Source organism: Ambystoma mexicanum, chromosome 9 (assembly GCF_040938575.1).
Source record: "Ambystoma mexicanum isolate Mex_15411 chromosome 9, UKY_AmexF1_1, whole genome shotgun sequence".
NCBI lineage: Eukaryota > Metazoa > Chordata > Amphibia > Caudata > Ambystomatidae > Ambystoma > Ambystoma mexicanum.
This window is the reverse complement of record NC_090931.1, coordinates 658,807,918-658,833,875: the sequence shown is the minus strand read 5'-3', so window position 1 is coordinate 658,833,875 and position 25,958 is coordinate 658,807,918. Positions and strand designations below refer to the sequence as shown.

General features: G+C 47.0%; 1 protein-coding gene across 1 annotated transcript in view; it reads right to left on the bottom strand.

Moving 5' to 3' along the window:
• Positions 1–25,958, bottom strand: part of AOX1 (aldehyde oxidase 1) — a 738,465-nt gene that overhangs the window by 374,423 nt on the left and 338,084 nt on the right. Inside the window, exons 18-19 of the mRNA XM_069615435.1 lie at positions 11,387–11,513; positions 10,131–10,253 (exon numbers count right to left, since the gene is read on the bottom strand). Of these exons, the coding sequence (XP_069471536.1) occupies positions 10,131–10,253; positions 11,387–11,513 (250 nt within the window). The remainder of the gene's footprint in view (positions 1–10,130; positions 10,254–11,386; positions 11,514–25,958) is intronic.

Here is a 25,958-nt window from a genome sequence, read left to right as displayed (position 1 = left end):
ATTAGAGGTAACCCTCTCTGATTTAGGCTTTGACCAACAAATCCATGGGCCTACCCACCAATCGGGCCACATCCTGGACTGGGATTCCTTGATTAACACGCCCTGCTATGACACCAGATCAAGCCTTGCCCCTGGTCGGACCACTCTTTAATTCATTTCTCCATAGTGGTACCTTTCCCAGTAAAACCCAAGATACATAAGCCCAGCTTTATTACCACGTGTAACTTTAAACATATTACTGAGAATGAAATTGAACCTCCCTGCAATCAACTTCTCTGACCATACTTCCTTAATAGACATGTCATCCATACTTATTGCCAACCTTGTCAGTATTTCCTCGTCCTTGGCTCCAGCTAAGTCCAAAAAATCTCTCTAGGACCCAATAGAAGTAACTCATGGTCCACCAAGGATTTACAAAAGTCTAAATCTCTCACTGCCAAGTTATTCCATCTATGGAAAGTTAACCCCAATACTCTTACTCAAGATGCATACAAATCAGCCATCAAGTCCTATAGAACAGAGCTAACGGCCGCAAAAAAGACTTACCATAGCCTTCAGATCCTCAATGCCAAATCAGATACGAAAGAACTGTTCAAGATCTTAAAAGATTCAGATTCTACCCTCCAACCTCAGGGACAATTGCCACCTGTCAGACAATAACTGGTGCCAACAAGTCCAAAATGCAATGCATAACAAACTTTTGGCCATTAGAGCCGATATCGTTCAAAAACAGACCGCTAACCCGGACTCTGTACATAGTAAACTTTTTATTAGACATTCCGCAGTCACTGAATTTAACTTCCATCCAATTTCTGTGGCTGAACTAAAGTCCATCATTGAACAACTCAAGCCCACTAAATGCAAAGGCGATCCTTGCTCCTCCCTAATCATAAAATCTTGCCCCCCTCCACTGCTAAAAGCCATCCGTAACCTTACTAACGCATCCTTACGAGAGGGCTGCATTCCTGAAAATCTTAAATCTGCCTGGATCACCCCTATTCTTAAGAAGCCCAGCCTCGCCCCTGAAAACCCGCTTAATTATCGCCCAATTACCAACACTCAATTCCTCCTGAAAATACTCGATTGAGTAGCTTACTCTCAAATAGCTTCCCATTGGAACCGGCATCCTATCTTGAATATTTACCAGTCAGGTTTCAGACAGAGCTATGGCACTGAGACCTCCCTTCTGGACCTCAAGTCACGTCTCCTTGCAAGCATGGATAAAGGCCTGGCTACTGTTCTTGTGTCATTGGACTTATCCGCGACCTTCGATTTGGTGGATCATCCTATTATGATTGCCAGAATGGCTGAGGTCGCCAATTTCTCCCCCTCTGCAGCATCATGGATTAATTCTTTCCTGGCAAATAGACAGAGTAGAGTTTGCCTCGGGGACTCTGAAACTGCCCCAATTCTGGTGCTTTTCGGGGTTCCTCAGGGCGCTAGTACATCCCCTTTCCTTTATAACATATACACAGCTCCCTTTTTTAAGATGTTCAAGGAAGAAGGCATTTCATTTTCTCACTACGCCAATGACACACAGGTTCTAGTCCAACTCTCTGGAGTGCATCACCAGGATGAACAAGAGCTAAATGGAATCTTCTCCTTAATTGAAAACTGGATGATGGCTAACAACCTCGCTCTAAATAAAAGCAAGACTGAGCTTATGATCATGGGTAACACCAATTACCTCGCTAAATTGGACCCCATCTATAAATCTTTCAGGTTAGGCCTAGTGGATATTTCTCCAGAACCAAAACTAAAAATACTAGGTGTTGTTTTGGACCAGTCTCTCAATATGAGAGCTCACGTGAGTAGTGTCATCTCCGCCTCCACTTACTACGTGAAACTTTTGGGCCCATCTGAGAACTTTTATCTCGCAGGCTAATGCCGAGACCACCGCGAGAGCCATAGTTGGTGCAAAGAGCGACTATTGCGGCAGTCTCCTGGTCGGCTTGGGAAAAACTGATGCCAATAGGCTTCAAGTAGTCCAGAACGGGGCCGTCCGAGTAGTTACAGGTCGAGCCCGGCGTGATCACGTCTTTAGACCATTAACGATAGTCCTTAAATGTAGATTTGCCACAATGCCCAAATACCTGCAAGATCAAATCCATGATAAAGTCAATCATAGGGCTCTTAGGTAAAGTAACCAGAACCTACTATCTCTTCCACATTGTAAACTGAAGAAGGTCAAGAACGTGGCGTTCTATACTGCGGCACCCAAACTCTGGTACTCTCTTCCACATACGCTCAGACAGCAATCCTCTATCACCTCGTTTAAGAAGGCCCTCAAAACCTATCTTTTCCATTAATTTTCTACCCTTACGTCCTTCATGCTGGCCTTGGCCCTCTTACTTCTGATGACTTGATCTTTTTATGTTTTGCATTTCGTGTCAGTTTTTCATGTCTCGCGCCCTCACGCCTCAGGGTTCACGGTTGCACGTTAGAAATTGAATAAAGTCAAAGTATCGAGTTGCCCCAGACATCATTGTATTCCATTCCATGCCCGGCAACCAGGTGCTCTGATGGGATAGCAAACTGGACAGTACTATATTGTGCTCCGCACCCAGATACTTGCAGGCAAAGGATGCTGCCCGGCATCACACTGTGTTCTGCGTCGGTACCCGAAGGTTTGGCCACGGAAGAATTGGTTGAATCCGATTTCATCAAAATATTTTAATTATTTTTGCCGAAAATGTATGTGGGGGGTGGGTTTAGGTGAATAACTAATGGGGGATTATGGGGGTGCTCCGGTGGTCTTCCCCCGTATATATTTACGGCAAAGTCAAAAACAATCCGATGAAATCTTTTCGACCAAATAAATTGGACCAGTTCACATAGAACCTTCTGCGGCCAGGTGTCCTGGGGGCCAAACGTATCGCACTGTATTCCACTGCCTTGATGACCCTAGGGAGGGCGCATTGCAATGCCCTACACTGCGCTCTGCTCCTAGGTTGCCCAGGGTAACACTTAGCACGCCGTCTATGGCGCTTTTCTGAGCCCAGTGTATCCATTTTGCATCCGGGTGTTCCGGGGGTAAAAGCATGCTGCACCCTACTTTGACTTTCGTACATCTGGTTGTTCGCATACAAAACATATTGCATGGTACCATACCATCATGCCATGTTCTGCATCTAGGCGTGGCCAGGTGCACTATACTTGTGACATTAGCATCTAGGTGCTCCCTGATAAAACGCACGCGGCTGTGTACTGTATTCTGCTCTTCATCCAGGGGTTCCCAGGGCAAAGCGTGCTGCACTGTACTTGTGAATGTAGTATCTAGGTTTGGTTGTTTTATTCATTTATAAAGCGCACCACACCCTAAGATATCTGGGCGCATAATAAAATGTGCTCCCAAATAAAACACATACTGCTTTGTAATGTATTCTGCTCATCTAAGGGTTCCCAGGGTAAAGTGTGCTGCACTGTACTTGTGAAAGTGGTACCTAGTTGTTCCCAGGAAAAAACATACTGTGGTTTGCATCTAGCTGTTTGCCGGTTGCGCTACACTTGTGGATCGGGCATCTGTGTGGTCCTGAGAAACTGACAGCGCATTTGACCACACTGTGGTGTGCATGTGGCGGCTTCCCGGAGCGCTGTTCTCTTGGATTTTTCCACTAGATGATCCCCGCCAGGAGCATATTGCATTGCACCAAACTGTTTATTTATATATTTTTTATGTTATTCTGCATATGTGTTTCCAGTGCACAGCGCGCTACACTGTGGTATTGTGTCGCCATCTTGGTGCGGCGGCTAAAATAGATCGGCCAAAAACATATCACCTTCTATTAAATTATATCCCATAATGAGGGGCTCTCAGACCAAGTCACCTTTCATGATACCACTTTGTTCTGCTCACTGGAGGTCCCAGGCACAAACTTACTGCATTGCACTGTCCTCAGTTCTATTTGTAGGTGTGCCCGACAAAGGCACGACATGTTGACCATACTGTGGTCGGCACGCGGGTGTTCCCAGAGTAATAGTGCGCCATTGTAGCATACTGTTATCTTCTGCATCTAGGCAGGCACAGACAAAAACGCATAATTTCTATCTTTTATATTCTACAGCTAGTATAAGACTGTCACAACTTCCCTTGTGCAACAACAGGAAAGAGTAGTGCTCTATTCAGTAGGCCCGTTCTTTATTCTCCAGGCATCCTTCCAATGGGTTTAGAGGGTCCCTTTGAGATGATGCTTTTTGATGTGGGAGCAGGGTGTCACTTGCATCTGCTTCCCCCGGAAGTGTGACTTGTCAGCGTTCCCTCCTCGGGGCTACGCCAATCTCTGCAGAACATGGTGGCCTCCGCAACTTGGGTTTCTCCTTTCTTCGCATCTGCATGTGTACCGTGGGATTTGCGTGCAGTGTTCATATTTCTGGTGTATCCCAACCCCAGTGTGGGATTAGACTCGCTTCTCGGTCCTTCGCTTATTCTGCTCCACCATATGATCAATCGAGCTGCGCGCATAGTGTCACCCTTCGGGCCTCTCTCTCCTCCTTGCGGCGTCCATTAGGAACTATGCCCTAACCTTCTAGCAGGGAGGAAGGCTGTTGCTGGCTTCCCCTTTCTTTGTGGTGTGTGTGTGTTTGTGTAACGCTGTACATAAGGGCAGTAGCAGTGAGCGTAGAACTTAATAGGGCGCGTTACGAAAATTGATCGTCGTGAGCGAGGAGGATAAGAACCAATATGCGGAGAGGGAGGGTACGAGCGGGAGCATGGAATGGGGACATGCATCATGTACAGTTATTATATGTCTACATTGCATTCATTTCCTACTGCCTAGGACTGGTGGGTTGAGTTTTGAAGGTATGGGAGTGGAGGGCACCAGCGCCCCTTGGCAGATATTCCTTGATTCCTTCTGCCGAGGCGCTACTCTCATTCTCTTGATGGCTTCATTGTTTGGGCATAGTCATTCTGTGGGCATAGTCATTCTGTGGGCATAACGATTGTGCAGGAATAGTGGCACCATAGTGGTCAGATTTTCCTTTGATATTTGTATCGCATATACAGCCATTTGGAGAGTCTTGGGCTTTCCTTATTCTGCTCCTGTCCAGTATAGGAGTGTGCGAGAGTCAACATGGTTGTTGGCTCAATGGGCGCTATGGAGCCTTTAATGCCTTGAATGTGATGTGTGAGGTGTGTGCACTCAAGACGGAACAGGAAGGGTGTTCTGCAATGCCAAGTTTGACGCAAGACGGAACAGGAAGAGACGGAACAGGAAGGGTGTCCTGCAAGGAAGGGTGTCCTGCAAGGAAGGGTGTCCTGCAATGCCGAGTTTGACGCCAGATGTAATATAAAAGGTGTCCTGCAATGCCGAGTTTACGTCAATTAGAAAAGGGAAGGTGTCCTGCAATGGCGAGTTTGATACCAGACGGAATAGGAAAGGTGTCCTGCAATGCCGAGTTTGACGCAAGACGGAATAGGAAGGGTGTTCTGCAATGCCGAGTTTGATGCCAGACGGAATAGGAAAGGTGTCCTGCAATGCTGAGTTTGACGCAAGACGGAATAGGAAGGGTGTTCTGCAATGCCGAGTTTGATGCTAGACGGAATAGGAAAGGTGTCCTGCAATGCCGAGTTTGACGCAAGACGGAATAGGAAAGGTGTTCTGTAATGCCGAGTTTGACACCAGACGGAATAGGAAAGGTGTCCTGCAATGCCGAGTTTGACGCAAGACGGAATAGGAAGGGTGTTCTGCAAGGTCGAGTTTGACGCAAGACGTAATAGGAAAGGTGTCCTGCAATGCCGAGTTTGATGCAAGACAGAATAGGAAGGGTGTTTTGCAATGCTGAGTTTGACTAGGCTGTCAGTTGCATGTTGGCCTTGGGTGAGACTAGGCTGTCAGTTGCAGATTGTCCTTAGTTGAGACTAGGCTGTAAGTTGCATGTTGGCTTTGGGTGAGACTAGGCTCAGTTGCATGTTGGCCTTGGTTGAGACTAGGCTGTCAGTTGCATGTTGGCCTTGGTTGAGACTAGGCTGTCAGTTGCATGTTGGCCTTGGTTGAGACTAGGCTGTCAGTTGCATGTTGGCCTTGTGTGAGACTAGGCTGTCAGTTGCATGTTGGCCTTGGGTGAGACTAGGCTGTCAGTTGCATGTTGGCCTTGGTTGAGACTAGGCTGTCAGTTGCATGTTGGCCTTGGTTGAGACTAGGCTGTCAGTTGCATGTTGGCTTTGGGTGAGACTAGGCTGTCAGTTGCATGTTGGCCTTGGGTGAGACTAGGCTGTCAGTTGCAGGTTGTCCTTAGTTGAGACTAGGCTGTCAGTTGCATGTTGGCCTTGGGTGAGACTAGGCTGTCAGTTGCAGGTTGTCCTTAGTTGAGACTAGGCTGTCAGTTGCATGTTGGCCTTGTGTGAGACTAGGCTGTCAGTTGCATGTTGGCCTTGGGTGAGACTAGGCTGTCAGTTGCATGTTGGCCTTGGGTGAGACTAGGCTGTCAGTTGCATGTTGGCCTTGGGTGAGACTAGGCTGTCAGTTGCAGGTTGTCCTTAGTTGAGACTAGGCTGTCAGTTGCATGTTGGCCTTGTGTGAGACTAGGCTGTCAGTTGCATGTTGGCCTTAGTTGAGACTAGGCTGTAAGTTGCATGTTGGCTTTGGGTGAGACTAGGCTCAGTTGCATGTTGGCCTTGGTTGAGACTAGGCTGTCAGTTGCATGTTGGCCTTGGTTGAGACTAGGCTGTCAGTTGCATGTTGGCCTTGGTTGAGACTAGGCTGTCAGTTGCATGTTGGCCTTGTGTGAGACTAGGCTGTCAGTTGCATGTTGGCCTTGGGTGAGACTAGGCTGTCAGTTGCATGTTGGCCTTGGTTGAGACTAGGCTGTCAGTTGCATGTTGGCCTTGGTTGAGACTAGGCTGTCAGTTGCATGTTGGCTTTGGGTGAGACTAGGCTGTCAGTTGCATGTTGGCCTTGGGTGAGACTAGGCTGTCAGTTGCAGGTTGTCCTTAGTTGAGACTAGGCTGTCAGTTGCATGTTGGCCTTGGGTGAGACTAGGCTGTCAGTTGCAGGTTGTCCTTAGTTGAGACTAGGCTGTCAGTTGCATGTTGGCCTTGTGTGAGACTAGGCTGTCAGTTGCATGTTGGCCTTGGGTGAGACTAGGCTGTCAGTTGCATGTTGGCCTTGGGTGAGACTAGGCTGTCAGTTGCATGTTGGCCTTGGGTGAGACTAGGCTGTCAGTTGCAGGTTGTCCTTAGTTGAGACTAGGCTGTCAGTTGCATGTTGGCCTTGTGTGAGACTAGGCTGTCAGTTGCATGTTGGCCTTGGGTGAGACTAGGCTGTCAGTTGCATGTTGGCCTTGGTTGAGACTAGGCTGTCAGTTGCATGTTGGCCTTGGGTGAGACTAGGCTGTCAGTTGCAGGTTGTCCTTAGTTGAGACTAGGCTGTCAGTTGCATGTTGGCCTTGGTTGAGACTAGGCTGTCAGTTGCATGTTGGCCTTGTGTGAGACTAGGCTGTCAGTTGCATGTTGGCCTTGGGTGAGACTAGGCTGTCAGTTGCATGTTGGCCTTGGTTGAGACTAGGCTGTCAGTTGCATGTTGGCCTTGGGTGAGACTAGGCTGTCAGTTGCAGGTTGTCCTTAGTTGAGACTAGGCTGTCAGTTGCATGTTGGCCTTGGTTGAGACTAGGCTGTCAGTTGCATGTTGGCCTTGGGTGAGACTAGGCTGTCAGTTGCATGTTGGCCTTATGTGAGACTAGGCTGTCAGTTGCATGTTGGCCTTGGGTGAGACTAGGCTGTCAGTTGCATGTTGGCCTTGTGTGAGACTAGGCTGTCAGTTGCATGTTGGCCTTGGTTGAGACTAGGCTGTCAGTTGCATGTTGGCCTTGGTTGAGACTAGGCTGTCAGTTGCATGTTGGCCTTGGTTGAGACTAGGCTGTCAGTTGCATGTTGGCTTTGGGTGAGACTAGGCTGTCAGTTGCATGTTGGCCTTGGGTGAGACTAGGCTGTCAGTTGCATGTTGGCCTTGGGTGAGACTAGGCTGTCAGTTGCATGTTGGCCTTGTGTGAGACTAGGCTGTCAGTTGCATGTTGGCCTTGGGTGAGACTAGGCTGTCAGTTGCAGGTTGTCCTTAGTTGAGACTAGGCTGTCAGTTGCATGTTGGCCTTGGGTGAGACTAGGCTGTCAGTTGCATGTTGGCTTTGGGTGAGACTAGGCTGTCAGTTGCATGTTGGCCTTGGGTGAGACTAGGCTGTCAGTTGCATGTTGGCCTTGGGTGAGACTAGGCTGTCAGTTGCATGTTGGCCTTGGGTGAGACTAGGCTGTCAGTTGCAGGTTGTCCTTAGTTGAGACTAGGCTGTCAGTTGCATGTTGGCCTTGGGTGAGACTAGGCTGTCAGTTGCAGGTTGTCCTTAGTTGAGACTAGGCTGTCAGTTGCATGTTGGCCTTGGGTGAGACTAGGCTGTCAGTTGCATGTTGGCTTTGGGTGAGACTAGGCTGTCAGTTGCATGTTGGCCTTGGGTGAGACTAGGCTGTCAGTTGCATGTTTGCCTTGGGTGAGACTAGGCTGTCAGTTGCATGTTGGCTTTGGGTGAGACTAGGCTGTCACTTGCAGGTTGTCCTTAGTTGAGACTAGGCTGTCAGTTGCATGTTGGCCTTGGGTGAGACTAGGCTGTCAGTTGCATGTTGGCTTTGGGTGAGACTAGGCTGTCAGTTGCATGTTGGCCTTGGGTGAGACTAGGCTGTCAGTTGCATGTTGGCTTTGGGTGAGACTAGGCTGTCAGTTGCATGTTGGCCTTGGGTGAGACTAGGCTGTCAGTTGCATGTTGGCCTTATGTGAGACTAGGCTGTCAGTTGCATGTTGGCCTTGGTTGAGACTAGGCTGTCAGTTGCATGTTGGCCTTGGTTGAGACTAGGCTGTCAGTTGCATGTTGGCCTTGGTTGAGACTAGGCTGTCAGTTACATGTTGGCCTTGGGTGAGACTAGGCTGTCAGTTGCATGTTGGCCTTGGGTGAGACTAGGCTGTCAGTTGCATGTTGGCCTTGGGTGAGACTAGGCTGTCAGTTGCATGTTGGCCTTGTGTGAGACTAGGCTGTCAGTTGCATGTTGGCCTTGGGTGAGACTAGGCTGTCAGTTGCAGGTTGTCCTTAGTTGAGACTAGGCTGTCAGTTGCATGTTGGCCTTGGGTGAGACTAGGCTGTCAGTTGCATGTTGGCTTTGGGTGAGACTAGGCTGTCAGTTGCATATTGGCCTTGGGTGGGACTAGGCTGTCAGTTGCATGTTGGCCTTGGGTGAGACTAGGCTGTCAGTTGCATGTTGGCCTTGGGTGAGACTAGGCTGTCAGTTGCAGGTTGTCCTTAGTTGAGACTAGGCTGTCAGTTGCATGTTGGCCTTGGGTGAGACTAGGCTGTCAGTTGCATGTTGGCCTTGGGTGAGACTAGGCTGTCAGTTGCAGGTTGTCCTTAGTTGAGACTAGGCTGTCAGTTGCATGTTGGCCTTGGGTGAGACTAGGCTGTCAGTTGCATGTTGGCTTTGGGTGAGACTAGGCTGTCATTTGCATGTTGGCCTTGGGTGAGACTAGGCTGTCAGTTGCATGTTGGCCTTGGGTGAGACTAGGCTGTCAGTTGCATGTTGGCTTTGGGTGAGACTAGGCTGTCAGTTGCAGGTTGTCCTTAGTTGAGACTAGGCTGTCAGTTGCATGTTGGCCTTGGGTGAGACTAGGCTGTCAGTTGCATGTTGGCTTTGGGTGAGACTAGGCTGTCAGTTGCATGTTGGCCTTGGGTGAGACTAGGCTGTCAGTTGCATGTTGGCTTTGGGTGAGACTAGGCTGTCAGTTGCATGTTGGCCTTGGGTGAGACTAGGCTGTCAGTTGCATGTTGGCCTTGTGTGAGACTAGGCTGTCAGTTGCATGTTGGCCTTGGTTGAGACTAGGCTGTCAGTTGCATGTTGGCCTTGGTTGAGACTAGGCTGTCAGTTGCATGTTGGCCTTGGTTGAGACTAGGCTGTCAGTTGCATGTTGGCCTTGGGTGAGACTAGGCTGTCAGTTGCATGTTGGCCTTGGGTAAATCGGTTGCACATTCGAAGGAGGCCCAGTCGCTTTACAGCATTACAGCGCATGGCTCTTATCCTTCATGTAAGCGGGAGCTTCAGTTTACACCGTTTCCCTAGTCATGATGTTTACATGAAGGGGTCTTTACAATTTGGAACTGACCTCTATGGTAATGATGACGGGTTCCAGGTTTTCATATACAATCTTCACTTTTGCCGCTGCTCGTTTGGCAAGAGTTGGTGTGTCTGCCACCACAGCACAGATGATCTGACCCACGCACAGGACCTGGAAAATAAGACAGTATGCAACAAAAAGGTCATTCTTGCAGGTTGGTTTAGTAATGAATGATAGCGCTGCTTTTGCAGCATAGTAAAAGACTCAGGTAGCGATAGAGAGAGCGCGCGACCTCGAGAGATGAGCGAGAGATGAGAGAGCGCGAGAGAGAGCGAGAGAGAGCGAGAGAGGGGGGGGGGAGAGAGAGAGAGAGACTCAAACAGTAGACTCAAACAGTGGCTATAGTCTTATGATTAAACATCCTTCTCAAGAAGAAAATCAATTTATTGATCCATATTTTCTCAAATGCTTGCAGGTGACTATTCTAGCTTTAATTGTAAGTCAGAAGTTCAGTTCAGAGTGTGCCTGTCCTTACTGCTGTTCTGAGTGTGCCATATATTTCACCCAAGTCAAGGTTTCCTTGGTAACCCTTCGCCATCATGTGCGAAATTCTGGGAAATTCTGGTTATGAATGCCCGCTCAAAAATCAAGGCACTACAAGAATAGGTCCTTGCTCGAATGAACCAAAGTGCCAAAATCAAGTCTTCCCCACAAAGAGTGATTACACTCCAGCGGCCAAGGGTTCAGATCATGCCGGATCAGCATATCCTCCGGCATGATTGATAGGTGCCCGTGGGAAGAGCCAGAGACTGAAATGCACTCAAGATCAGGGCTGTTATTGGGAGGCTCCAGGCCACTTGCATAGAGAAAAGGTTTGCATATATGTTTTAATACGCCTGTGGCTTCCGTTAGGATGCCTCCACCTCTATGGGAAGAGCTGGCACAGTGGCTCCCCTAAGGTCAGGCCGCTAGCTGAGCGGCGTATGCCAGGGTGTGAAAATCATTATAAGAAACGACTCTGCTATGCTAGGTGGGGCATAGCAGGTTTCACACAGTGCCTTCCCTGTGCTCTAGGAGTCCCTCCGAACTGCGTGCCATTGGGTGGCACTCCTGGATGAGCGCTATGGCCTCGGCCAGATGGGCAGCGTGCCCACAGAATGATCAGTGGTAGAGCCTGTATGTGGGAGAGCGAAGAGGGTACAGAGGAACTGTTGACATTGAGTCCCATCAAATGAGGCGGTGTCAGCTTCAGCATGTGGATGCCCGCTGGTACTGTGCTATCTGCCTGCTGCCCATTACCCTACCTCATTGCCCGCGAAGAGCAAATGTGTGCCACTCTCAGAGTTGAATTCCTGGGTTCCTGGGACGTCCCGAGCCATTACGATGTCGACCACTCCAGGCAGTCCAAGAGCCTCCGACGTATCCATCGATCTGGGATTAAAAATAATTTATACAATGAACGGGAGGCATCCAAACCATCACCAAGGAGAAACAAGAATGAATGGACGGCTCTACGGCGGGCGCATACGAGACAGTAATGCAGACGACAAGCACTGGATAGGAAGCATCGACTCTCCTTCTAGCATTAGATTTCCTGGGCTCTTCTCTTCTGTAGATCCTATTTCTTTTGGTTTGTATTATGCAAAAGAAACGTTCACCCATGGGCACTTTTTTTTCATCACTCATTGAACAAAAAAGAATTCAAGCCATTACAATGGTGCACTCCCTTCACCATACAATCAATTTGCCACTTTACCTCTTCTTACCTTTACGTCTTCTGCCTTTCAAGTATTCTAAAATTCACTTCGTTATTACAGGGGACGGGGAGGGCGGGAGGGGCCTACAATGGCCCTTCTTTTCTTACCCATATTCCCCCGTAGCCATTTACTTCTGCTACCCCACCCTTAACCCTAACCTTGGAGCCAACCTTAGCCATATCCCTTGCGTTCATTTTACCCCTAAATAAACCTATCCTTCCCCCTAACCCAACCCTCTACCCCTAGCACTTTCCTTAGCCCTACCCTAAAATGTAACCCTAAACTAAACCCTTAGCGTAACCCCGGTCCTCATGCCAACGCTGATACTAGCCCTATCCTTATCTCTAACCTTAAAACGACCCTAAACCTAAACAATGAACCCCCTCGTTTTTCCCTTTTAAGCCACCAATGTGAGGTTAGAACCACTTTAACTATGTGACGAATTCTACGCAAGGTCCCCTTATCCCCACGGGGCACGATGTCTTTATTGAAGGACTAACGGCCGATGATCACTGAAGGGGGTGGGGGATTGGATGGTACATGTGAATGTATGGAAGATACCAATGCTGGAAAAGGTGACTTACAGGTAAGTCATTATTTCCCTGACAGCATTACACATTAAATAGCTTTCCCCACTGTGCTGGTCAGACTGAAAAACAGGTAGGGGGGTAAGAGTAGGGAACAGATTTCCAAGAGTTGCTTGGCCTCACTAAGCCTTGGCTTTCAATTCCAAGTCAATAGAGCAGAGCCTGCAGGAAGTATGGTCTGGTCTGCTATCCACCTTACGGACTTTAGCATGGGGAACATTTCCCAAGAGTACTTGTGCGGCAGCCTTCCATCTTGTTAAAAGGACTATAGCCTTACCGGAAGTGAAAGATTCGCTTTAGAGTAACAGATACTGTGACAGTCCAGCCAACATTGAGCTAAGCCCTGCAAGACAGATGCTAGCCATTTTCACTAGAGAAAAAACAATTCACAGAAATTCCTTTACACTATCCCGTTAGCTCCTAAGAAGGTTCTTTGGAATAAGAGTATGTCAAGCACCACCCTAACTGCTTCGGACGGGTAAGGGTATTTGAAAATCAAATACTTTAATAACTACTACCTCTATTTGCAGGAAACACACCCAAAATCAAGCTGAGGATCCTGGGTAATGGCCGGTCCAGGAAGGCCCAGGTGTTGCCGGTGCAGAGGTCTCTTTCAGCATTGGGATTTTGTTTGGGTCGGCCGCTGTGCGCAGGAATTGGTTCCAGCCAGCTTCCAGGAGAACTCCCAAACAAGGAAATATGTAGACTTCTGCGGGACAGGCCACCTCAGGACACCCAACGGGACTGAAGGAGTGTTGCAATGGAAGTCACCATGGTCAGGTGGTGACAGGTGATTTTCAGTCGATGAACACAGAAGCAGGTCGAGACTGGTTGTTCGAAACACCGACGAGGGTCTTCTTGAGATCAGGCAGAGGAGCAGGGCTTCATTGGCACTGGAGTCGATGTCGGTCTGCTGCCGGGGTCATCCTCGAGTCGTCAGGTGGCTGCATTTCTTTGTAGAGGTCTCAGCTCCAACAATGAGCTGATGAATGGTTGCAGAAGCCCACCTTTTATCCAAGATTCAGGCTGGGAGCAAGCCCAATGCCACCAATGGTAAGGATCTGCACCACTGAAAAAGGCAGTGGCCCTCATTACGGCCCTGGCGTTAAGGGATTACCGGTACCCGCAAAGGGACCTTGATGGTAATTACGCTACCGCATTTTGCGGTACTGTAATTACCGCCTTCCCCATTCCCAATGAGCCCTATGGGGCAAAAATGGGAATGGGGAAGGGCCAATGGTAAATGGGGAATTACCGCCCCGCCAACCTTGGAATGGGGCGGTAATTCCCAATCTCACCATGGCGGATCCGGTAAATTACCGGCATTAACCATGGCGCTAATAGCACCATTGGTTAACGCCAGGGTCATAATGAGGGTCAGTGGCTATCCAGCCATGGGTAGCCACTGGCCACAGCATCTGCCAAGCAACAGACATCCAGGCAACAGGGATCTGGATTGGGACTAGCCAGTGCCAGCCCCTTTCACTAGCCACACACAGTAACTGCTCCATAGCCCACGAAACCACACCTTTCCCAGGAAAAGGAATTTCTATATAAGGCATTTCCTGACATGAGAAGGCAGGAAGAAGGCCCAGCAACAGTATGGACAAAGAATGAGTGAAAAACGTCATGGCACAGCCATTTTAGGGTGCTAGCCATTTGCAGTAAATGCAAAAGTGTACGAGTAAAATCACAAAAATGATAAAATCAGAGCTGCTATCAGCTTGACTTAGACACATATTAAAAGTAAAGTAACCAAAATACCATTACCATTTATCTCTGAAAAAAACTGCGCTCTCCTGTCCACGGCACTGATTAATTCCAGATTAGACTACTGTAATAGTCTTCTAGCTGGTACCACAGCCTCTAACATTCAATCATTACAAGTGGCCCAGAATAATGCTCTGCGTAATATCTTCAACCAATCTCGTCGCACCCACATCTCCACCTTCAGGAAAAAACTTCATTGGCTTCCGGTCAAACATCGTATAACACACAAGGTGCTAAATACGACACACAAATGCCTGAGCTTCAGTAGTCCTACATATCTGTCAGCACGTATTAGTACCAAAGCCAAATGAGAGGAATCTTCGCTCATCCACTGCGGTCGTACTTAAACACCCGAGATTCAGAACAGCTAAATTTGGAGGTACCACTCTTGATGCACAGGTTCCCCTTCTTTGGAATACACTACCAGCTCGGATATGGCAGATCCAGAGCTATACTGTGTTCAAACGTGCCATAAAAACTCACTTTTTCAACCTAGAATAACTCGTTATGATTCTTCCTCCTCTTCTGCCTCTTGTGTTTGTCCGCTCTTGTCTCGTCTTTGTGTGCGCCCTGAGGCCTACGGGCATGTGGCGTGTTCCAAAAATTAAAATAAATAAATAAATAAATGAAAAGATGTAAAGATACAATGTATTGTAACTGCTCTTCACAATAAGGCGATGTGTGCATTTGCAACAATACAAAAATTCACAGTACGGATAGCCTTAGGGACTAGTCAGTTTCCCCATAGGAATGAGCAAAGCAGGCAAGGAAAATAAAGCAGAAGGATGTAATTGCCTCCAAAAAGACAGGTTTGATTCCCTCCCCTTTGAAAAGTCAGGCTAAATCTTCGGGCTCCTTGCCTATCTACATTGCAAGTGCTTTTGATCAAGTAAATGGGGTAGACTTTAGTAGAAAATGTGCTGTAGTGGAATTCCAGAGAGTCTGGTGGCCCTTACAGCTTTGTTATACTCTCATACTAAAATAAGAGTGCATGTAACAGCTGAAGGGCACATAACAAGAGCAATTGATTCTCATGTGGGGGTCAAACAGGGATGCCTACTTGTCCCTTTACTCTGCAATATTTACCTATCAGATATTGAAGTATTATGGAATGATTCGGTTCTCCCAGTCAGGTGGGGTCAATTGAGGTTACATTCCATAGTTTATGCTGATGACATTCTCCTCTTTGACCCCATCCCAATTGGGCTTCAAAGAAAGTTGGGCCTTAGTATGCTCAAGAAAATATTTTGGTACAGAACGGCTCTAAAACCAAAGTGTTGATATTTAACAATAAGAGTAACAAGACGTTTTCCAGGACAGTGGGATGTAAAGGTTTGGAGACGATTAAATATCTCAAATACTTGGGTTTTGAGTTCCATCAAGTGCTACATTAGTTGCTGTTAAAGCTACGTTTAGATCTAAGGCCCAGGGTCGCACCCCCTGATGAAGAGGGTGTTCAGAGCGTACTGTACGTTTACACTCATTCCATTGAAGACATTTTATACTATGAAAGTGGTACCCTGTTTAACCTATGGCCTTGATATTAGCTCATGTGCATTAAAGGAAGCCTTAAACACAACTGAAGGAATCTTGTGGAAAAGGGTTCTTGGTCTTCCACTGGGAGATCCCAATGGTATTGGACATCATGAATGAGCTCTCTCGTCTTTGGGATGTATGGTACTCTGGAAAAAGTTGGCACTTTTAGCAAGAACCTTAGCAGCAGATACCCAGATTTTATACTTGGATATTAAGAATAATATGACTGGTGGTCATCCAGTCTCCTCGTTGAATGCAGATGCACAAAAACTGCAAGAGGTCCTCACACAGATTGGCAGCAATGTCACAGAATTGTCAGAGAACCCTCTGAAAGTTAAATCAAAGCTCCAGCAGCATGAAAGGTGCTGCACTCCAATCTTATTCATATTACACCCATTATGCAAAAAGCCCCAGAAGAAGTTTATTTGAACCAAAACATTTAATGTGATTCCCGTGTCAAGCTAGGAGGTATTTCTATATGAAATTTAAATGTAACCTCCTGCCAATGCTGGAAATTATTGGAGCTAGGGCGGTCTGTTGCGAGCTGACAGAGTATGGAGAGGTTGCAATCGGAGCACTAGAATTGAGACACTGAAACATCTTCTTATATACTGTCCAGCTTTTAACGTTGCACAAATTGAGCACTTAAGTGGCATGAAGTATATGAAATTTGAGGGTGGGGGTGACAGTCTATGGTTTAGACTGTTGAAGGTATCTTAAAATTGTGCAGATTTTTAAATGACTGACATCTTAATAGATTGATTTATTACAGGTGTTCTGGATTTGAATCTTTGATGATATATTTTGTTGTTGTTAAGAGGGGAACTTAAGTTGTTAGGGTATCCATTATGGTGTATGGACGTTGAGTCTGGAGGGGTTCTCTTCCTGTTTCGTGTTTTAGGATCAGAATCATGGGTTATTTAATCTGAATGATGAACATTATTAACATGTTATTCATAAGCATTTTTTATCATCTTTATTTTTTAAATTCTTTTTATTATTTTAAACAACAACTCATAAAACAGCTTCCAGAATATTCAGAAGCAAAGACAATGCAACATAATATTACAGCATATTACATGTTTTCATAAAGCATCAGGTTCATAGTCCGATAGCTCAGATGTGGGCCTTTGCCTCGCCGCTGGGTACTGTTTTTATGGGCCCCAAATATCAGTAGGTCTTGCGTTCACATGTGTGATGAGCCCATAGTCCGCTTTCATATCAAAACAATAAGCAATGTCCTTCAATCACACATCTTTTGTAGGAGCCACCCTCCTACCCACACCAGGGACACCCATCTTTTAGCTAAAACCAACATTAATCCGGAGATGCCTTGCATACCCTAACAAGACCACCAGAGGATAAGGTTCCATTTGTTCCCCTGTAATGTCCCCAAGGATATGAAATGTCTGAACTCAAAATGTCATAATAATGCCCCGCCAGGTGCAAAAAAGTGGCTTGGGAATGGGAACACCATACGCATCCATCAGAGCTGTCGGGGAAAACCTACTCAGAGTTGCTGGCATGTAGTAGACTTGATGTAAGTATTCAAAATACAGCCGTTTCTACCGGCTATTTAGGGCCACGGTTCTTGTCTGCCTACAACAATAGCGCCAGACCTCCTCAGCTATAGGGTTGTCTAGTGTATCTACCCATTTCTGGTGTGCCACTGCAGACCATCCCACCTTTCTTTCAATAACTCTGGTGTATATATCAGACACCAATGTCCCTGTCCCTGCAGCTTCTATGGCGAAGTGGAGCAGGGGTGTAGTCTTGGCTGGTTTAGGAAAGGTAGTAAACACCCCTTTCAAGGTGTGTCTGTTGGAAGTTTAGGAAAATAGCCAATTGGGTGGTTCCCCCCAGCTGTTTGAACCCTTCCAGTGTTAAGTTATGCTATGTTGATTTGTACCGCGCACCACTACCACCCAAGCGCAGCCTCCAAGCGCTCACGTGGCTCTGCAAGAGAGGAGGGCTGGGTGTATTAGTGGGGATAGGATGATAGGATAGGTTAAGAACCAGGAGGAACTGGCATCTGTGAGCATTGTTTTGCATGTGGGAGTTGGTTCTGGAGGCCCTGTGTGTTGTAACCCTATGGGTTGGACTCAGTGCCACAGATGTATGCTAGTGTTTGTGTTGGTCTGTGTGTTGTGTGATATTAGGGTGAATTGTGGTTGTGCGCACTGGTTAGCTGTATCCATAAGGGTTCGAGAGTCGCGGATGGCTGTTATGTGTTTGAATATTTATTGTGTTGGTGTGTATTTGTGTAGTGTTGATGGATGTATGGTCTTTGTGCCGGGGAGTTCCCTGTAGGTTTGCTTCCAGAATCTCAGAGAGGTGGTAGGAAGTGTAATAAACTGCCCCAGAGGGAACAGATCATGGAATTTGTTCAACCCCAGTCTCTGCATACAATTCGTGTAAACACGTTCACTGGAGAGGGAAATCCCAGGAACATGTTTAATCACAGGGAATATAGAGACACCTCCCCCAGTTGTGCCATGATCTGTACATACACTGTACTATATTACCCAGCCGTATTGTGTTAGGAGGCTTCGTAAGCACCACCACTCTCAAAAGCGACAGTGCTGCCAGCTCCCTTTTTATTTGGATATGTGGTCTATCAGGAGTGGAGTCATACCAGTAACACAAATAGTGAGATTGGGCGGCCAGGTAGTATGATTCCAAATCAGGGAATGCCAATCCCCATCGATCCAATGGCACGATCAGTTTCCCCCAGCCCACTCGGGGATGTTTACTCTCCCATATGAGCGCAGAGACTATAGTTTTAAGCACTTTAAAAAAAGACCCCGGGGCTACCAGAGGTACATTTAGAAAGACATATAGGAACCTTGGCAACAGCACCATCTTAACCAGAGAAATAATGCCGCACAAGGAAAGGGGAAGACTCATCCATTTGTCTACCGCTGACTTGGCTTGCTCCAGAACTGTACCATTGTTGCTTTCTCAGAGAACAGCCAGTGACGGAGCCAAGTCTATCCCCAGGTATCTAGTATACGATGGATGCCCCTGAAATCCTAATCCATCTGGGAATATCTTTAGCTAGTCAGCTAGTGGGAACAGTACTGACTTTCCAGGGTTAATCTTAAAGCATAAGACCTTTCCGAACTCCTGCACATCAGACATAATATGCTTAAGATTCTGTACTGGATCACATATATACAGAAGCATATCATCTGCATATATAACCACGCTATGCAAATATAACTTTATTCCCCTATCAATATGCCACTCCCTTATCATTTCAGCCAAGGGTTTAATTGCCAATGCAAGCAAAGGGGATAGCGGGCATCCCTGTCTCGTGCCCCTGTCCAACCCAATTGGGATGGTCAGTTGTCCATTGACACAGATCTTAGCCACGGGTGAAGTATATAACAGAAATACCACGTCCATAAACCCTTTCCCCACCCCGTCTGCCGCAGCACCGTAAACGGGAATGGCCATTCCACAGAGTCAAAGGCCTTTTTGGCATCAAGCAGGGCAGCCACCACTGAAATCGATTGATCTACAGCGCACATCAGGTCAAAGATCCACCTGAGTCTGTATGACGTTGGCCTCCCTGGCACAAAGCCCGTCTGGTCGCCCTCAACACATTTCATCATCAATGGCGCTAGTCTAGTAGCCAGAATCTTTGCTAGGACCTTATTATCCACATTGATGAGTGATATTGGTTGGTATGATTAGCATTCCAAGTGGTCTTTCCCACTCTTAAGAAACACCGCCACCACCGCCTCTCTCATAGAGTCGGAAGTTTACCCTCTTAAAGAGCATCATGATACACCCTTATAACAATCTACAGTGAGACCGTCCGGACCCGGAGCCTTCCCAGCGGGGAGCTCCTTGATCACTTTCTGTATGTTTTGCAGAGTAATGGGGTTAATAAGCCATTCCCTCTCTTCTTGGGTGAACCAGTATAAAGCCACCTGCTCCAAAAAGGTTTCAAAAACTGACTCCGAGGCCTTCAACTGTGCCGAATATAATCGCGAGTTGAGGTCCCACATAACTCTGCATAATCTCATCATCGGTACCTCTCAACATCCCAGTAGCATATTTAATAGCAGCTATGTCTGTCCGTGGGGTTTCCACCCTTGCCACCAAAGCCAAAATCTTACTGGGTCCTTGGCCCTCCCCATATTGCCGTACCGTCGCGTGTCTTCTTAAGAATTTAACCTCCTTATGCACAGTTTCATTAAACTTCTGTAGCTCCTCAAATATTCTCCCCAGTTTGTCGGAGTCAGTGACACTATTAACGTTTGCCTCGAGATCCCTAAGTCTCTATTTGCATTCCCCCAAATCTGCTCTGATCGTTTTCAATATTCCACTGTCCTTCGCCATGCACTCACCTCTAATAACGCACTAAAAGGCCTCCCACAGTATTGCCCCAGATTCTACCGTGCCCTCATTCTTAAAAAAAAGGGTTAGTGATACTCTCCAGAATGTAAACTCAGAAAAAAAGAGGCTGACAGCCTCTCGCTTTTAAAAATCCAGTCCCTTCTCAGTGTTGCTGGGTATGGTACCATTACCTGACCAATCACAGGTGCATGACCTGAAAGAGCGCAAGCTAGACTATCACAGTTCTCAAACCAATTTCCTGCTTTCTTCGTCCCCAATATATAATCGATAAGGGATGCTGAGCCATAAGCCGCAGATCAGAACGAGAACCCCTTTTCAGCCGCAAGCTTTAACCTCCAAATATCTGTTAACTCGTAGAGCATGTTCAGCTGTAATAGTCACTCAGCCCATCTGCCTCCTGGTCTAATACGGTGTTAAAATCCCCTGCCCACATTATTATATTGAGTATTGGGCTGCTATTGAGTCCAGCTGCCACCTCCTGCGCTACTCTTCCAATATAGGGATTCTACTGCTTATTCTGACTTCGGCAGGGTGGGCCTAGCGGCCACACTATTATAGATGGACCGTATTCCCATAGCAACGTGATACTTTCCGGATTTCTGCAGACAGCGGCAGTTATACTAGTGCCCTTAGCAGGGAATATGCCCGTATAGGACCGGTGGGTTATGTGTTTGGACATAGTGTGGATGTCACAAGAGCGCTTTTTGAAAAGCGCACTGTATCAACAGTATCTGAGCAAGTATCAAGCCCTGAAGAGGACCTTTGGTCGAAACACGTGTCAGTTTTTGTTGCATATATTGTGCCGTATGGATATTAAACAACAGTTTGTGGTTTGTGAAATATAAAGTGTTGAGTTATTATCATTTGTTTGTAATTTAGATTTAGCACCAGGCCAACAAGTTTTGAGAGAGTCACAATTTCAGTTTGGAGGCTAAGAGAGCATGGGAGCAGCATCTCTCTTTTCCTATTGTATTATCAGTGTGCTTCAACAGCTGGCATTCGATCCACTCTAGTGTGTCAGTTACATCTGTGTTGGGACCATAGTAATTGACCATTTTCATTGTGCAATTCTGAAAAATCTCAGTTACACGTGCCTGTTGACTCTTTCTCCACCTCTAGCAGACGAAATCCCAGGGGCTTATGTATCAACGTGCACACCCGCCTTGCATAAGCCGAGTAGGAATCAAAGTAACAATGGCATCCCTACATTTGAGCAAACTTGGATTCATTGGTAGGTGTCAAGTGGGTTTGCTGAAGGAATGTGATCCCTGTGTGGTGCCTGGCTAAATACAATAAGACTCGCCTCGCATTTGACGGACAATTAAGACCCCTAATGTTCCAGGTCATAAATCATATCCCTCTGTGCATGGTTATGTCTGCCCATTCGTGATTCCATACTTATTCTTCCCTCCTAAATCCCACTGTGTAGTCTCAGTGTGTGAAACTCATATAACAGTCCAAAATAGCAAAGCCGTATCCTGGCAGCTTCTGGTGCCGTCTCATACCAACAAAATAAATTAAACAATCCCCAGCCCCTGTCCCTTCCCACCTCTCTCCCCCATCAGCAAACCCTACATGCCAGTAAGTACCCCAAACCCAAATCCATTCCAACAAACCCATGTGCCTTGGAGGCCGAATGGGCCACAGCCTTCCCACCTATAAACATGCAATATTATTAGACACAGGTCCACCACCTGCCGTACACTACTATACTCAAGTGACCACAAGAATCCTTCAACCATTATCGTCAGCACGTAAAGTGGTGGGCTCGCTTCCACCTCCACTGTCAAGTGGCCCTCATGACACCGAGTCCAGGAACTCCCCCGCTTCTTTGGGCGTAGTGAAAAACAGTGCCTTCCCTTTTTGTTCCCCCCGCAGTTTTGCTGGGAAAAGCACGGTGCATTTCCTCCCTTTATCTCGCAAAAATGTTTTCACTTCCAAGTAGGATCTTCTAGAAGCTTGAACCTTATTGGAAAGGTCTGAGAATATACTGATCTGTATATTTGTATGTCAACTGATCTTTTTCACAAGAGCCAGTTTCTGTAATTCAACAGGTGTGCGATTATTGGCCTGGCTTGTGATCCGGGAACCGGTATTTTCCATGAGAGGGGATGTGCACGTTCCACTATAAAGGTCAGGGGGAAGCCGCCTGGTCCCAGTGCCTCTCATAACACGGATTCCACCAGTAATTCCATGGGACACCACCCTCAGCTGATTCAGGAATACTGACTATTCACAGGTTAATCTGTCTTGACTTTGACTCTAAATCCTCCTGTTTTTCTGCAAGTTCTTTCAAGGCTTTCTTCACTTGAACCATGTCAACAGCCATCTTGGTGGTCTCATTCTCTACTCCTGAGATCCTGGTTTCGGCCTCATCAAGGCAGTCGCCATGTTTGTCTAGCCTGACCTTCATGTGATCCATCTTACACGTCAGACTGTATAGCTTATTGGCCAGATATTGTTTGCTGGTCTGCAATTGCCTAAACATACCTTTAATCTTGTTTACTGCCATAGAAGGTACATCAGATGTTCCTATTTATTGTTCCGGGGGAAGCACCTCCATTGCTTTCCCTTTCCTGCTAATGACAGGAGTCTCAAAAGGGAGCTTTGATTGGTGTTTCTCTGTCTGCCCCATGATATCTCAGGTGGATGCTGGCAAAGCCCATCTCAAATTGTTAACTTATCTATATGGAAACCGGGCTGCGATATATTACTGGTCGACTGTATCAGCTTGAAGCAAGTGCTGCGCCCCACTCGACCATTCCTCCGGACATCACTCAGATCGCAGATTGCGTACAAGGCCTCCTACCTCGTGCTGTCCTTCTCTCCAATCGGGGGCCCTCCACTTTAGGCTTCCACCCATTAAACAACTATCCCCTCCGGGTCACTTGTATGATTTCAGGTCTCCATGGAAGCTCTATTCAGGATAATAGTCTACCCCTCTATGCAGCAGACATAATTAGCTGACGTCTCACCTTACCACAGTGAATCCTGCGGCAGACCCTTTTAACCACTTGCGCCCCTATGCATTCAGCAGGCTCTGCAATCAGCCCACTTATATCTTGGCTCTGCAGTTGTCCTCTGCTGCGACACCTCCACTCCTTATTATATTGAGCACCGTCCTTTCCAACTCACCACCTTTTCCCCCCAAAAGTGGCAAAGCTTGCCCAGGGTCACTATTTGCTCCTCAGCCACTCCGGTAATTCGTCTGCACCATCAGATTGTACAGCATCAGGAGCAGAGCCCGCCCTCACACCAGCGCCATACCACCAGTGCTGAGTGCTACAGGCCGCTCGGATCGTGGGTCCTCCTAGGATGCACTGCTGCCTTCACTCAGCAATGATGATGTCATCGGTCTAGCCACTCGGACAGATCTGACTGCCCCAAGTGTTCACACGTCTGCACCACCCACTGTAGTGGGCCCAACCCAATGCACTCCGAATGAGCTGGGGTTCGGTATTCACTGCCTTCTCCACCCACCGCACTGCTCTCTCAGCTTCCAACAATCCGAGCAGTGATCTCGACAGGCTGCCTCTCCCCTCACGGTGGCTTCTCGTAACTACGACAGCATCCCACGTTTCGCAGGCTTGCAGCAGACTGCTGATCTCAGCTCACAGACCGCCGATCTCCCCTCAGTGCCTCTCCATCTGCTACGAGAGATGTTATCTACCTGGTACCCATAGCAATTTTATTGGTTCATGTCCAATAATTGGATATATGTATCAGTGTTATGAGGGCTTCAGCGAAGCTCAACTATGAGCGGCCATCTTGGCTGGGCTCTCGAGTGCCCCCAAGCAGTTATTTTATAATTCTGGTGATGTTTGTTATAAAATGATTTGTGAAAGGTTTGTATAAAACCATTACACAATAATATAAAATGTTTTTAAAAATGAAGAGATACAAGTTTATTGCTTCCTCCGATGTTCCTAGACCTTAGCGAACCTCAACTTGTGTCTTTGACAAGATCTTGTTACTGTGCACCAAGGCTTGTATTCTGCTTAGAACAGCAGTGTCAAAATGTTTAGGCAACCAGCAGTTTTATGGGTCTATAAGAGGCATGAGAATCTCTTGGACCCTTTTTGTAGATGAGACAAATCACTGATTGATTCCACAACCCAGGTAAGTGTCCGACCATCAACATTGAATTAAAACCGATACATAAAATCGGTGCCCATAAGTCTTCCAGTGTCTTAAAAAGATCGACTGGATGCCATCAGATCCATGTTAGTGGTTTAACATTTGTTTCATTAAAAGTGATCTAATCTCTCCAATCGAGAATACGGTAAGCGTAGAGCCGTGCGGCCAATGTAGTTTCATATCTTTATCAATGTCAGCCACGACCAAGGGACAACCGCCTATTGCTGAATCATAAATTCGAAAAATGGATGATCCAGTCTTTGGAAACAGACAAACGTTGATCAGAACAAAGGGTACAAACAGTTGCATCATTTTACAGAAGTCTTTGGTCCTATGAACGTAGTATTCCACAGTGGATTTCACATCCAAGGAGTGTAGCGCTCTTTCCTTTGGGAAGATAGTATTGTCCAAAAAGGTGGGTTGAAACCACAGATTCTAGAGAGTTCATTGGCTCTCAGTCACAATGACGACACTGAAAAAGGTCACTTTCCAAGAGGCATACTTAATATCTGCCTTGGGTATGGATTGGAAGGGCTCTCATATGATGCAGGTCAAGACCATTGTATGATCTCAAAGGGGGGGCTGTTGTGTAGAGTGGGGGTACAGGCGAAATAGACTACCCATAAATTCCTTAACAATTATTTCCAAGTACAGGCACAGGTGCCCCTGGGTCATGATGTATCTAGATACTGCAGCCTAATATAAACTAACTAGAAGATGAGACAGGCCTGACTTAGACATGAACAGCACACATGGTTGGGCCTAATATGGGATAAGTGCAAAAGGTTGAAGACTATTTTTCATGCAGCAACAGCAGAAACTGCTCTATTTAGATGAGTGGGTCTTTTCAGAGGAAGAAACCTTGGCCCAGTGTAGAATGTCACGACCTCCTAATATCTGGTCTAGGTGGTGGATGTATTCCGTAGCATCACCCTCAGGTTGAAGAAAGCTGGGTTGTGATAGTGAACACTGTCACGATTTCTTGAATTTGTATCGTTGCAGCAGGTCTGAATATGCTAAATCGGTTCCGGCCCATGCAGATGCAATTAGAATCATTCAGCACAGCTGTTAAAAGCGGTTGATGAGCATCCTCCAGTGCACAGGTATCCACAGGAATCCATATGCAAATATCCATGAACAAGTCATCAAAAACCTCTCCCATCGCCTCCTTGACATAGTTGCTTCTAAAGGATCGGCATTTGCGGTTCCGTACCGCAGTGAATACACTTGGGGTACTCCCGAGTCCTGGAGGAGCTGATTCAGTTCCCACTCATGGCAGCCGTCATTGCCCGCAAAGCATTTACAACCCTGCTCGGGACTCCAAGGTATTTTGGTAGAAATATGTATTTAATTTTTGAGCCCCAGCTCTGCAGGATTTGTGCCTCTTTGCGGATTGCTCAGAGGCACTTCTCCGCCGTGTTTCCTGATGTAAAACACTGCAGTGGTGGTGTCAGTCAGTCAATACTAATCCATACCACCTTCCCCTATACCAATGGGAAGAAGGACTGCAGGACCAATCTCATGGCCCAGAATGTTGATGTAAAGTTGCCCTTCGGTTGGGCTCCAATGGTCTTGTGCTGAACATCGTCCACATGGGCTTCCACCAGTGGCTAGAAGAGGCATCAGTTACAACAGAGGCCTCAAAGTGTGGTTAGAGGAATGGTAACCCAGGCTGGAGATTAAGGACGTCGGCCCACCAGTGGCAGTGCATCTGAAGGACA